The sequence below is a fragment of the Suricata suricatta genome, chromosome 5 (assembly GCF_006229205.1).
Source record: "Suricata suricatta isolate VVHF042 chromosome 5, meerkat_22Aug2017_6uvM2_HiC, whole genome shotgun sequence".
Classification (NCBI taxonomy): domain Eukaryota; kingdom Metazoa; phylum Chordata; class Mammalia; order Carnivora; family Herpestidae; genus Suricata; species Suricata suricatta.
The window spans coordinates 133,249,998-133,263,101 of record NC_043704.1 but is presented as its reverse complement, the minus strand read 5'-3'; the positions used below and the strand labels follow the sequence as shown (position 1 = coordinate 133,263,101).

Below are 13,104 nucleotides of genomic sequence, written 5' to 3'. Positions count from 1 at the left end.
GAATTTTCCACTCCTGCCAGAGTACACTGGGTTGTGGATGGCAGATGGCAGAGAACACAGAGTGAGAACAATTTCCTAAATGACAAATTCAAATGGCAGTGTAGACATCTTTAAAAAGCCTGAATTTGTGAACACCGTAGCCCATATGGGTCCAATAAAATTATGTCAGGAGAATATTTATATAGGATGAGAGGACCCAAGGAAAGCCTTAGCTGTTAGGAATTTCACTTTACCTTTTTCAGGACAACGATGCCGCCTTTAAACTGGACATGTCCTCAATGGTGAGTCACCTTCACTAGGAAGCTTTATCTAACCTCTGAGTTTGAGCTGATGTGCTCATCAATTGGAACTTACTTATTAGGTAACTACTGGGCAGCCATTACTAAGAGTGATAGAAAAACTTTAAAAGTATGGGAACACGTTCATACATATTTTGTTTGGGGGCAAAAATGATATGCAGAATTGATATAAATATTGCCAAAAAGAGAGATATATATGTGTAAAAAGACTGAAAAGACTATCTTTTTGGTGATGGGATTTTATGTGATTGTAATTTTTCCGTGGATTTTTCAGTCTTTTCTAAATGTGCATTATGATAGGAAAAATTAAAATGAGAAAAGAAAGAACATCATCTGCCCAAGTTCCTATTTCCATGACTAAACTGTGAACTCCTTGGAGGAAAGTATCATGACTTAGTCATTTTTGTTTCCCCAGCATCTAGCACAGGGCCTGGCATAGCTTACGCGGGCCATAAATATTGATGGAACTGAAATGAACCTCTGGTCGTTTGATACTTTCTTTGAAAAGTTTTGTAACCATAAGCAATTAGCTTAGCAAATGTATTATGAATAGTTTAGCCCCAAACCCACCCCTTGACCCCCACCCCACTCTCCAAAGGGAACCTTTTTAAATGATTTATTTTAGGTCTTCTTGTGATTGTTACCAATATTTTAGAAACTTGATTCTACTTCTGTTGCTTGGCTCATCATGTTGAGACAAGACCTAAAAACAACCTGACATGAAAGGTGAGAACTCTGCTCACTGCTGCCTACCTTCCCATCCCACACTTGGTGGTTATTATTTTTAGCTCATCTATTATGATTTTACAAGGCAAAATTAAGATCAGTGTCATATCAAGAAACTTATGCAAAGACTTACCAGATGGTTCCCTATACTGAACCACCCTCCAGATGAATATAGGATACTGTCAGCACCCCAGGCCTCACTTGTGTCCCTTTCACAGACACTAACCGGACTCATTACCAAAGGTAACCACAGTTGTGAATTACACTGCAGTCAAAAACTTGGCATACTTTTTGTTTCTCTCTCTTTTTAAAGTTTATTTATCTGTTGTGTGAGTGTGAGACAGAGAGAGTGCACGCTCACACTGTCAGCGCAAACCAGACCAGGGGCTCAGCCTCATGAACTGAGAGATGATGACCTGAGCCGAAGTGGAGTCGGACTCTTAGCTGATGGAGCCACCCCGGCGCCCCATCTTGTCGTGTTTTTAAGTATATCATTCTGGTGGATATAAAATGCTATCTAATTTTGATCTTAACTTACATGTCCTTGATGAATGATGTTGAGCATCTTTTTATATTTTTGCCGTCTATTTGGCATGGGAGTCTGTTGTGAAGTACTTCCTAAAGGTTTTATGCCTTCTTGGTTGTCTTCTCTTATTGGTTTGTAGACCATCTTTAGATATAATAGACAGGAGGAGCTTTTTATCAGGTGAGTGTTTGAAAATACTTTCTCCTATTCCACAGATTGCCTTTGCATACTCTTAAACAGCATCTTTTGAACAATACAAATTCTGTAGTTCAATTTACACATTTTTTTTATGGTTAGGGCTCCAGCGAGAATCAATTTTAATGCACAGTTTTAAGAGGAGTCAAGGTTGGTTTTTCAACATGCAGATATACATTTCACCCTGCAACAATTTATTGAAAGAATTATTTCCACTTCGCACGGCATGTCACCTGTGTCATAAAATGTCCATATGAGTGTGGGCCTATTTCTACACTCTTCTGTTCCACGGGCCTATTTGTTCCTGGGCTAACATGTGCTTTCTTAATTGCTGTAACATTACATTGGTTCTGGATAACTGTAGCACAAATCTTCCAATTTTGTTCTTCTTTACACTTGCTTTGGCTAGTTTCAGCTCTGCATTTCCACTAATCCTTAGAAAGAGCTTGCCAGTTTTCTTTTTTTTTTTTTAATTTTTTTAAATGTTTTATTTATTTTTGATACAGAGAGAGACAGAGCATGAGAGGGGGAGGGGCAGAGAGAGAAGGAGACACAGAACAGGAAGCAGGCTCCAGGCTCTGAGCTAGCTGCCAGCACAGAGCCTGATGCGGGGCTCAAACCCACGAACTTGAGATCTGACCTGAGCCAAAGCCGGAGGCTTAACCAACTGAGCCACCCAGGCGCCCCAAGCTTGTCATTTTTCAAACACACACGCATTCATATCCACCAACATAAACACACATCTACCAGAATTTTCCCTGGCATTGCATTGAATCTTTAGATTAATTTGGGTAAAACTGGTATCTTTATAATACCGAGTCTTAAAACCATCACCAGTGTATGTATATCCTTCTGTTACTCCCCTTGTAAATTGTCTCACTAATGCTTTGTAGTTTACTGTATAGTAGAGTTGCACATTTTAAAACATATTTTCCTACATTTGATACATTTATAATCATCTCTTATATTTCATTTTCTAGCTCTTTGTTACTAGCATATAGAAATACTGTTAATTTTTGCAGATTGAACTTGTACCCATCAGCCTTACAACATTCACTTATTAATTGTAATAGTTGTTTGAAGCTTTGAAAGTTATTTTTTTGTTTTTGTTTTGGGCATTCTCAAAATTCTCAAATCTCAAAGATTTGTCCGGGTATGGTTTTTTTTTCTAATTATTATTGCTGGGTCTCTTTGGCAGTTTTCAATAGTCTTCCCATAAATCAGTGGTTAGCGCAAACTGTAGTTACTGATGCTCACACGGAAGCTTCCCCTTCCTCCGTCCTCACTCAGCCGGTGAATGCCTCTGCCCTAGATGCTTGTCTGGGGTTTTGGCAGTCACCTGCAACATTTAATATTGATGCCGCCCGCTTTTGTAGTAAATATTGCATCCCTGTCATTAGTAATGACTGTCATTAGTAAAGGCTGATGAGCCTTGGATAGAGATTCCTAATAAGATGCGTCAGTCTTGATTCCATAGGAATATACACCTAAAATGTTTTCAAAATAAATTATTTCTGCATATTTGTAGAAATTCAGTGAATAAAGTGGATATTGTGTAAGAAGTGTGCTAGGTCTCAGTGAATCCCAGCATTGGAACTCACTAAAGCTCCACTGCCTTACGTCTAAATTAAGGTGTTAGTGACCTTAATTTAATTCTCATAGCGTTATAAGAATTAAATGAGCACCGTGGTCCATATATTATGAGCCCTTATGATTTGCTCTCAAAAGTCATGTAAATAGTTAATTAGAAAATATTAAAATGCAGGCACCTTTTCTTCTAGCCTAAGATAACTCACAATAACATAAAGTTGTTTCCCACAAACACAAATTTGGTAAGCTTTAACTAATAAGTTCAAGTTACTTAGATGCCATCTGCCATTCAAAAGCAGTGGTTTCCTAAGTCCTGGCCAAGTCACCCGAATGCTTAACGCCACTGACAAATGAGCACTGGTTTTGTACCAAGATAATGTGATCGATGACCATTTAGCAAGTGACAACGTACCATCATCTGATTACTTCCCATATCTTTTTGGCCCCGTGACGAGCATTGCTTTCTCCCTACAGTGAACAGCAGGGGATAATTTATGCCTTAACCATTTCTGATTCAGGACCACTCTCAAGATTTTATGTGGGTCCACAGAGAATAAAAGCTCAATTATCTAAGCAGGTTCTTCAAATCGGTCGCTTAATCCTTGAACATCTGAGCAGCTCCCCACGTTTCCATCAGGAGTAGAAGAAACATGGGCAAATATTAAATAAGCATGAACTGTGCATATTAGCAAAATGCCTATCATTTTGCTAAGCTAAGAGATGGGCAATCGAGGAGACTGGCAATTACAGAAGTCCTAATACTGGGTGTAAAACAGCCACCTCGGTGTCTGGCACATTGTAGCTCTTTGAAAAATGAGAATTCCTGCTCTCTGCTCCCCAGGCTATTGCGGCTGTACGTCAGCCAAGAGCCCGTTACAACGGCTGCAGTCCCAGGACGCCGCCTCAGCAGCTCTGCCACACGCACGGCCTTTCCAAGAAATTCTCCCGGTCCCTGGCCCTTGTTTCCTCACTGCTTCTGAACTTCCTAACGGATTTGGCACTTCGTGCTTTACTGCCTGGTATTATTACAGCTCTTTCCACATCTTTCAGCCTATCTCTTCCAAAGTGGACCATAAGTTCCTTGAGGGAAGGCTTGGCTTTATACTTCGTTGATGTCACCACAGGCTGGATGAGTCATTTCTTAAAGCCCTGCATACTCATTTTACATCTCCCACTCAAGGAGCTACCCTCTATTAGAAGGCTCAAAAAATGCTAAGAGATAGCTGGGATTAAGGCCATTAAAAGAACTTGATAAAATAGACTTTGGGGGAGAGTTGTTATGGGACAGAAAATACTGATAGAACCCTGCTTTAAGAATTCTGGTCTAATAAGGATGTTGACTTGATCCAGGTAAACAGTTACATCTCCTACGACTCCAGGAGAGAAGTCTTGTAATTCAGCAAGTTTCCAAATATGTATTTATATAGATGGAAGTAAGCATTTATCTCGGTTCAAACCATGACTCTTTTCCTTACTGATTGTACGGCATTGAGAAAGTTACTTTATTTCTCTAAGCTTTAGATTTATCATCTGAAAAATGTGGATAATAACAGTGTCAATCCCGTCATTAGTTAGGAGGTTTAGAAAAGGGAAATTAAACTAAATATTTCAGCAGAGGAAATTCACTACAGAGAATTGGTTTTCCCGAGGCTAGATAGCTAAATGAGCAAAAAGAGAGTCCAGAGGAGCTTCTGTCCTTAGAGATGGATAAACAAAGGGAAAAAGTAAGCTTGTCAGAACATGAAGGCCCCAAAGAGAAGTTTGGGGAGCCATAAGACACCAGGGCTCCCACTTTGGATGTGGGGGCGCTCCCAGCTGACGCGGGGATCTCCAAGAAGATGCAATGAAGCTGGTTCTGGGAGCACCTGAGGGTGCTGAACACTAGGACCACTTGCTGATGTTTGAGGCGGTCTTCAGCTGAAGGGACAACAGAATGCATAAGAAGCAAGAGGTCTCCACCTCCCGCTTTCCAGTCTTCCTCTGGCGCCCCCTACCGGCAGAAGTAAATGCAGTCGGCTGGCAAAGAAAACGAGGGTCTGAGGCGTCCCAACTCCAGCGTTACAAAGCATAGCACAGAAGGTGGGTTTGGAGTTCAGGCACAACAGTATAATGATTTGTCTGTTTCTTAAACGGAACAGTAATAGTGCCCAACCTATAGACTTGCCTTAAGAATTACTCAGGCTGTTGTATTGAAGCAGTTAGCATAGAAAATGGAATATGAAAACAATTTTAAAACGTTAAATATTTGTTTTTTATTGGGTGCTTTTCTTGCTTTTTGTTTTTATTTGTAACTAGGTGATCTATCAAACTCCCTTATTCACTCTATTAGTATTAATAAATTTTGATAACACTGTGTTTGACACAGTGGAGTTTCAAACATACACCTGCAATTCAAACTCATGTAATTCACATAAAAACAAACTTCCTGTCCTTTCAAAATCGGCCCTCAAGTACATAGTTACGTCTTCATCTGCCCAGAAAATGGAATTCTTTGACATCGTAGACTTTCATTGCTAATCTATCATCTATCTATCTATCTATCTATCTATCTATCTATCTATCTATATGTATGTATTAAAGTGTTTGTCACTGCTTTTCTAATTCACGATTTTTTACTCCTCCCATTTAAATGTGTTTTAAGACAGAACAAACATAACAGAAATCGTATGGCGGATATTTGTTCCTTCTCTTGCTACAAAAAGAAGTTCCCTTACCGCCAATCAGCATGGTGCAGATGGAGAAGATCTTCTCCGCGTCTGTATTAGCAGAGACGTTCCCAAACCCGACACTCGTCAGGCTGCTGAGGGTGAAGTACAGCGCGGCAATGTAGGCACTTCGGATGGACGGGCCCCCCAAGGTATTGTTCCCGTAGTACGGAGATTCTAGTCGCTTTCCCAACTCATGAAGCCAACCTGCAATGGAAGGAAGAATGAGAACTTAAAGCCACAGAGTAAAGTCCCAGTGTTAGCACCTGGGGAAGTGGGGGTATTCATAAATGAACATTTAGGGACACACTGAGTTGTTCAGGAGAAAGAAGAAAAATTAAAAGGGCGTTAAAGGCAAGAAATAAGATCCCATTGCTACAAAAGCAAAAATACCACTTTTATGCAAGCTGTTCTATATAAGACACACAGCAGAGAAGTGTACATCCAAGAGCAGATGGGTGGTCAAAGCTAAACAGGTTACCCTAATGCAGGAGACTACCCACAGAGACGGAAGCTGGGATTGCTACTGTCAGTAACCGTGTGGTGCGTTTCCCCAGTGGGGAAGCTCCTTTCTTCCTTTCTCAGTTGGAATTTTAACAGAAGAATGGGCTTCATAGATAGTTTTAAACCCTACATGATGATCCATAGCAACAATCACAAGGAGTTAGACTTCACGCAGACGGGATGGGCTTTATTTCCATCCTGCACAACCTTGCCCTGTTTTATTCACTTGGGCCGACATCTAGTTGGCTTAGGAGTCTCAGCTCATGCTACGTCCTCAGGAAACCATCTCTGGAGCCCCATTCCGCCATTTGGGGGTGGACAGGGAAAACCACACAACTAAGAGGTACCTGAAATAGAGTTGGATGCAGCTGTTTTATCATCCTGGGGGCGTATATATGTGCCCAGACTGATCCCATTAAGAGCTTTAAGTATATGCAGTTTATTGTATGTCAACTATGCCATCATAAAACTGGAAAAAAAGCTACATTAATAAAAATGAGAAATAGTAGGTATGACATTGATGACAATAGAATGGAAACATAGCACAAACACCACTTTAAAATCCGTTGTTGGAAATATTTATCCTTTAAGATCTTGTATTTCAGAATTCTCTCTTTCCCTCTCTTTATGTGTGAATGTTACAAAACATTGTGACAAGTCAGCTGAACCCCCAAGGTTCATAAGACTTTTGTTAAAAATGTTATTCCCCGACTGCTACTTTCTTGTAAACACTTCATTTAATGGCTGCCCAAGAAGAGAGGAAAGTCATTACACTTTTTAAGTAGTAATAATGCTGTCATTATCAACTAAAGTTATAGGTACGGAACTGTCCTAGGTAATTAAAATGCATATTTTAAACAACTGGGAATTCCTTGAGACCAAGGAGACCTGTTTAGTGGCAAGTATTGTGTCTTATTCATCCTATGTCTCTAGAAAAGTGTTTCTCAATCTTTAGTTTGCCTCAGAAACATCTAGATGGCTTGTTAAACAGTGATGGCCCAGTCCCATCCCTGGAGTCCCATCCCATCCCCCACAGTTCAGGAGGCTGGGTGGGGGCTGAGAATCTGTTTTTGTAATAGGTTTCCATGTGACGCCGATGCTGCAGATGGAGGGGACAATACTTTGAAACACCTCTGCTCTAGAAAAATGGTTCTCAACACTGGCTACAGCTGAGAAGGTTTTATAAAACTACACTGCCCTGTGCCACCTCCACTAACTGCTTCAACATTTTTGTTGCCAGGCCCAGGTTTTTAAAAGTAGAATCTAATGTGAAGACAGAACTTACAACCACTCTTCCGGAACTTAGCAAAGCACTGACAACAGTAAAGTTTAATAAATGTTATTTTGATAAGTGAATGAATTAATGAATGTGTCAATGGCTCTTGCACTCTACCGTAGTATGAGGTAACATGACAACGATGCAGTAACACAGCGCGTGTGCATCTGTAAATCTGTACTAGAATAATGAACATATGTTCGGATGACACAGAAAAGTAATGAAGTGTAAGTTACATGCTATAAAAAGTGATGCTGTTATTAAGCTATGACTGCTAACTCGGTCTGGAAAGGCTTGGCGAAGGAACACAGTCTAGTGACAGGGTTCAGGGCAGGCTGGCACAAATGTACCACTTGGGCATGTGAATTATTTGAGCTGAAGGCAGTCAAAGCCTAATAGACTCAAGAGGAGCTTTTTACTTCCCCATCAACTGCCTAAAAGAATTTAAATAGGGGGCCTGTACCAGGAAGAGAGCTATTAGCAGGGGTAACTTTTTACATCAGAAAGATTTGTCTACACCAATGGCAAACATTTGTTTACCGAACATTTGCTCTTCTCATCCTCCAATGAACTGTCTTTCTTCCCTTTGAAGCCCCTTTGGCCTTAGCTCAGGATGGCATATAAACCTCAATTGCCTGACCTTGACCCTCTCATGTCTATGTGAAACTCCTATATGTATTAAATTAAATTTGTTTTTCTTCTGTCTTCCTCTCTTACGTCAATGTGATTATTAGGCCAGACAAAGAACCTAAAAAAGAAGAGAAAAATTTCCCTCCCCTACACTAGATTCAACACAGATTTAAATCTGGACTCCTCCATTTATACGCTGTAGGAAGGACTGACTTGTCTGAGCTCCACTTCCCTCATTTGTAAAACCAGGGGTACTACCTAGCTTGTGGAGCTGGATGGACTACATTACTGGCTGAGGCTCAGTGCATTATGTCTCTTTTCTCTCTCTCGCTTCTCTTATTTACATGGGAACAAGAAAGTACAGAAATCCGGGAAGGTAAGAGAAAATAGGAGCCCAGCACTGAACTGTCGTGGAAGAGGAAGGTGGTGACTCCAAGTAGTCAGTAAAACCAGCTGTAGGGATTAGCATTTCCTGGCTAACAGAAACAAGGGGGAGAGCAATCCAGATGACAGTAGTTCTTAAAACTGGAGGAATTACGGGGTGCCTGTCTGGCTCAGTCGGTTAAGTGTCCAACTCTTGGTTTTGGCTCAGGTCATGATCTCATGGTTTCAGTTGGGCCCCACGTTGAGCTCTGCCCTGGCAGCATGGAGCCTGCTTGGGATTCTCTCTCCCTCTTTCTCTGCCCCTTCCCTCCACACGCTGTCTCTGTCTCTCTCAAATAAATAAATAAACTAAAAAAAAAAACCTGGGGGAGTTATACATCCATTTACAAATCTGAAGTAAGACGTGATTCCTTTGCCAGAACAAAGTACATGTGGAGACACTTGTGCCCCTCTGTATTCATGTTGTCAGTTTATGGCTTCATATAGATCAGCTTAAAAAGCTCTGTTGTAGAATTTTAAATGAGGGGGAGGAGGAAGTGATCAAGGGTGATTTGATAAAACTTAGTTTAATCTTGTATGGAAAAAGATTTAGAAATAAAGGCAACTTATCCAAGATTAATTGATGAGATATCACAAAAGCAAATCAAATGTACATTTAAAAAATATTACCGGTATACTTATATGCACCACAGGAAGAGGGTGCATACACAGAGGCAAAATTAGGAAGCAGAGAAAACATCTGAATTTATTGTCATATTCAGGATGTCGATTTCTGTAGCATAGTGCCCCCATAGGCATTTGATCCAGACGCTGTCAGATATGGAGAACCACAGGATGCTGAATGGCTGGTGGGCTGGGTATTTCTCGAGTGTCTTCCAACTTGTGCTCTGAAAGCCTGCTGCATTATTACTGCCGGACAAGGAAGTGATTAGAGGGGCTCGTCCTTTTGTTCCGTATTGGTCATTCCTGCTAATTACTGGGAAACTGAAAAATGTCATCTTACCCACAGAGTAAATATTGCATGACCTAATTTCTGTTTTAGTTGATGGAGAGAGGGAGAGAAAACCCTGGAAACAATAGAGCTCCTACGGCCTCTTGCCTGAATCAGCTATACAATCGGACCATGAAGAAACAACTGGACCCATCTACTGATCTTGAATTAAATATTCATTACCTTACAGAACCCACTTAAAAAAAATGAACAAACCCAGTCAATATACTTGGTTAAACTTCTTAATTAGAACAAAAGTAAGATCCTGAAGAATTCTCTGAAGCAAATCCGTTTTCATATGGATTGGTTTCCGTAATAAAACCAGGACCAAAGTTTGTATCAGGACATACAGATCATATTAGATTATAACCTCATCCTGTTCATTTACAATGTGTGAAGCTATCTCCGAAGTGATTCAGGGCGCAAAACACAGAGGAACAACAGACCTACTTTTGTTGATATCTCTTTTCCGTCTAGCCAACTGTTCTGTCTATTTTCAGAAACATCTTGTTTTTTAAGAAAGGTTGCTACTAAACCGTGCTACAGCTGACAGAGCAGAAGCAATAATGATGATGACAAAACCTGGTAACACGGAAAGGAGGTAACACCCACAAATCCTGGGATAGGCTCTGTGGGCTAAATAAAACTTTTCACAGAACAGCTCGTCCAAAATGAGAACACATGTTCACTGTAACAAGACAACATGTCACTGTACTGTAAAGAAGAAACAGTTTAACCAATTTGGAAGCCAAGCTTTTTTTTTTATGCTGAAGAAACTCATCTCTGAAGGAAGGGATGTCCTAGAACAGTCTGTCTGCTTCTGCTAAAAAAAAAATTTTTTTTCTAAAGGATATTTTGAGGAAAAACGCACACACAACATAAAGTATAATCTAAATATACTGAATACATTGCCATTTGATAAAAACAAAAGATACCATAATGTTGGGGCCCAGTAGGCAAAAAATACCCTCAAACAATATTTGGCCTCCTGGGCCCCACATATGGCTTCTGTTCATCCTATGATTTTCTCATTGCTTTGCAAAGAGGCATATACTTTTAGGCTTTGAATCAACTTGGGTCAGTCAGTGACCTTCCCTTACTTTCTGGCTCTTTGTCTGCTGTTGGGAGTGAACATAATCCTCTGCCAAAAGATTTGCTTATAGAAGGATGAGCATCTTACCCTTGAATAACTGATGAAGGGCCTTAAGGAATGTATATCTCCTCATAGAATTCTTCAGGCTTATCTTATGTTTAAAACCAGACTATTATTAGGGGATTCCTCTTTTTGCAATGACTTAATCCTGTTACTACTGTCCTGATAAGAATGAACTTTTCCGGAGCATGTCTTTACTTCAGGGACCTTAAACTATGTAACCATTAAAGAAATGATGTAATCACCCATGGTATATATGACCCTGGCCATCTAAGTAAAGTGTGACTTTACCAACCACCATCCACGTTGTCTGTCTCGTCTGTCTTGTTCGTCTTGTCTGTCTCCTTTTCTAGAGATATTGTGCCAACACCAACCCCCTACTCAGGACCTTTTGACTGTGGTGCGTGGGTTGGTCCGCTGCACCATAAAACAATCCTATCATGACTAAAATGGATTAGATAAGTAAAAAAGTAGATTTTTAAAACAAAGATAAATTTTAATGATAGAATGACATCTTTCTTTTTTTGAGAGAGAGGGGGTGGGGAGGGGCAGAGAGCATGGAGCCTGATGCAGGTCCAATCTCACCACAGTGAGATCATAACCTGAGCCAGAATCCAGAGTTAGAAGCTTCACCAACAGAGCCATCCAGGGGCCTCAAGATCAAATGATTCTTCTTAAAAAAATTTTTTTTATGTTTTATGTTTATATTGAGACAGAGGGAAACAGAGCATGAGTGGGGGAGGGGCACATCTGAAGCAGGTTCCAGGCTCTGAGCTGTCAGCACAGAGCCCGATGCGGGGTTTGAACCCACAAACTGTGAGATCATGACCTGAGTCAAAGTTGGACGCCCACCCAACTGAGCCACCTAGGAGCCCCAAGATCGAATGGTTTTTAATGATCACATCCAGAAGAGGCTGTAACTTAGCATAATTCAATCCATATATTTTTCATGGCATACTTACCACAGGCCCAGGATTTTGCTTAATTATACACTTTTAACACTGAATGGGAGTTTCTGATTATTTTACTCTTTATGTTCCCTACAATCATTTACTTACTTTTACTATGCATATGTGTCCAGTTTGTGCAGGTGTGACCTGCCTTATGCAACAATGTAGTCTTGAAAAGTTTAGTTTGGGTTAGTATTTGGTCAATGAATAGAGACTTTAGGTTTAATAAAAGGAATAGGAGCATGTTACTTAAGGAAAGCCTATGCTGCATTTCTTTGGTCATATAAAATAGCTTAGTAATATGAAAACCTATCCAGGAAAATATAACCTTATTAAATCCTACTTATATGTTTGCATAGATAGAGAAAAGAGAGAAAGGATTAGCATGTGCATAATCACACCTATATTTTACTTAATTTAGTGTGAATGAACCACGTTGCACTAGGGTGTCACAATGAGCAAGAATGGAGCCCATGCTAGCATTTTCTTTTCTTTTTTTAAAGTCTTACTTAAATTTTTTTTAATGTTTTACTTATTTTTGAGAGAGAGAAAGAGAGATAGGGTGAGCAGGGGAGGGTCAGAGAGAGAGGGAGACACGGAATCCAAAGACAGGCTCCAGGCTCTGCACTATCAGCACAGAGCCCAACACGGGGCTTGAGCCCACGAACCGTGAGGTCATGACATAAACTGAAGTCGGATCATTATATAAGCTGAAGTCGCATCATGACATAAGCCGAAGTCAGATGCTCAACCAAGGGAGCCACCCAGGCACGCCTGCATTTTCTTGTTACTAAGTTGACACATGGTTTACATTTTACTGAGGGCTTCCTGTGCTCCAGACGCTCTGCTAAGGCAGTACATCTTCCGTCTCATTTATAGGCACTAATTGTATGGGATACGTACACTTATTATCATATTTTGATTCATTATTTCATTAATCATTGTAACAATTGAAACATCATTATCCTCACTTTAAAGATGAGAAAACTAAAACTCAGAAAGATTAAATAAATTGCTCAGTATGGCAGTATCAGGGTTATAATGCATATGTGTGTGCTGTCAGAACCCAGGTTCTTGACCACTACGCACAGTGCATCAATGTGATACACATAGAAGCCCAAGAGCACTAGTGTTACAGTGTAACTCAATGTCTTTACAAGCGAGGTGCCGTTCGT

At 40.3% G+C, this 13,104-nt stretch overlaps 1 protein-coding gene across 1 annotated transcript in view; it reads right to left on the bottom strand.

Annotated features, from left to right (window-relative positions):
* KCNH8 (potassium voltage-gated channel subfamily H member 8) overlaps positions 1 to 13,104 on the bottom strand; it is a 224,430-nt gene that overhangs the window by 61,628 nt on the left and 149,698 nt on the right. Inside the window, exon 7 of the mRNA XM_029940344.1 lies at positions 6,051 to 6,248. Coding sequence (XP_029796204.1) covers positions 6,051 to 6,248 — 198 coding nt within the window. The remainder of the gene's footprint in view (positions 1 to 6,050; positions 6,249 to 13,104) is intronic.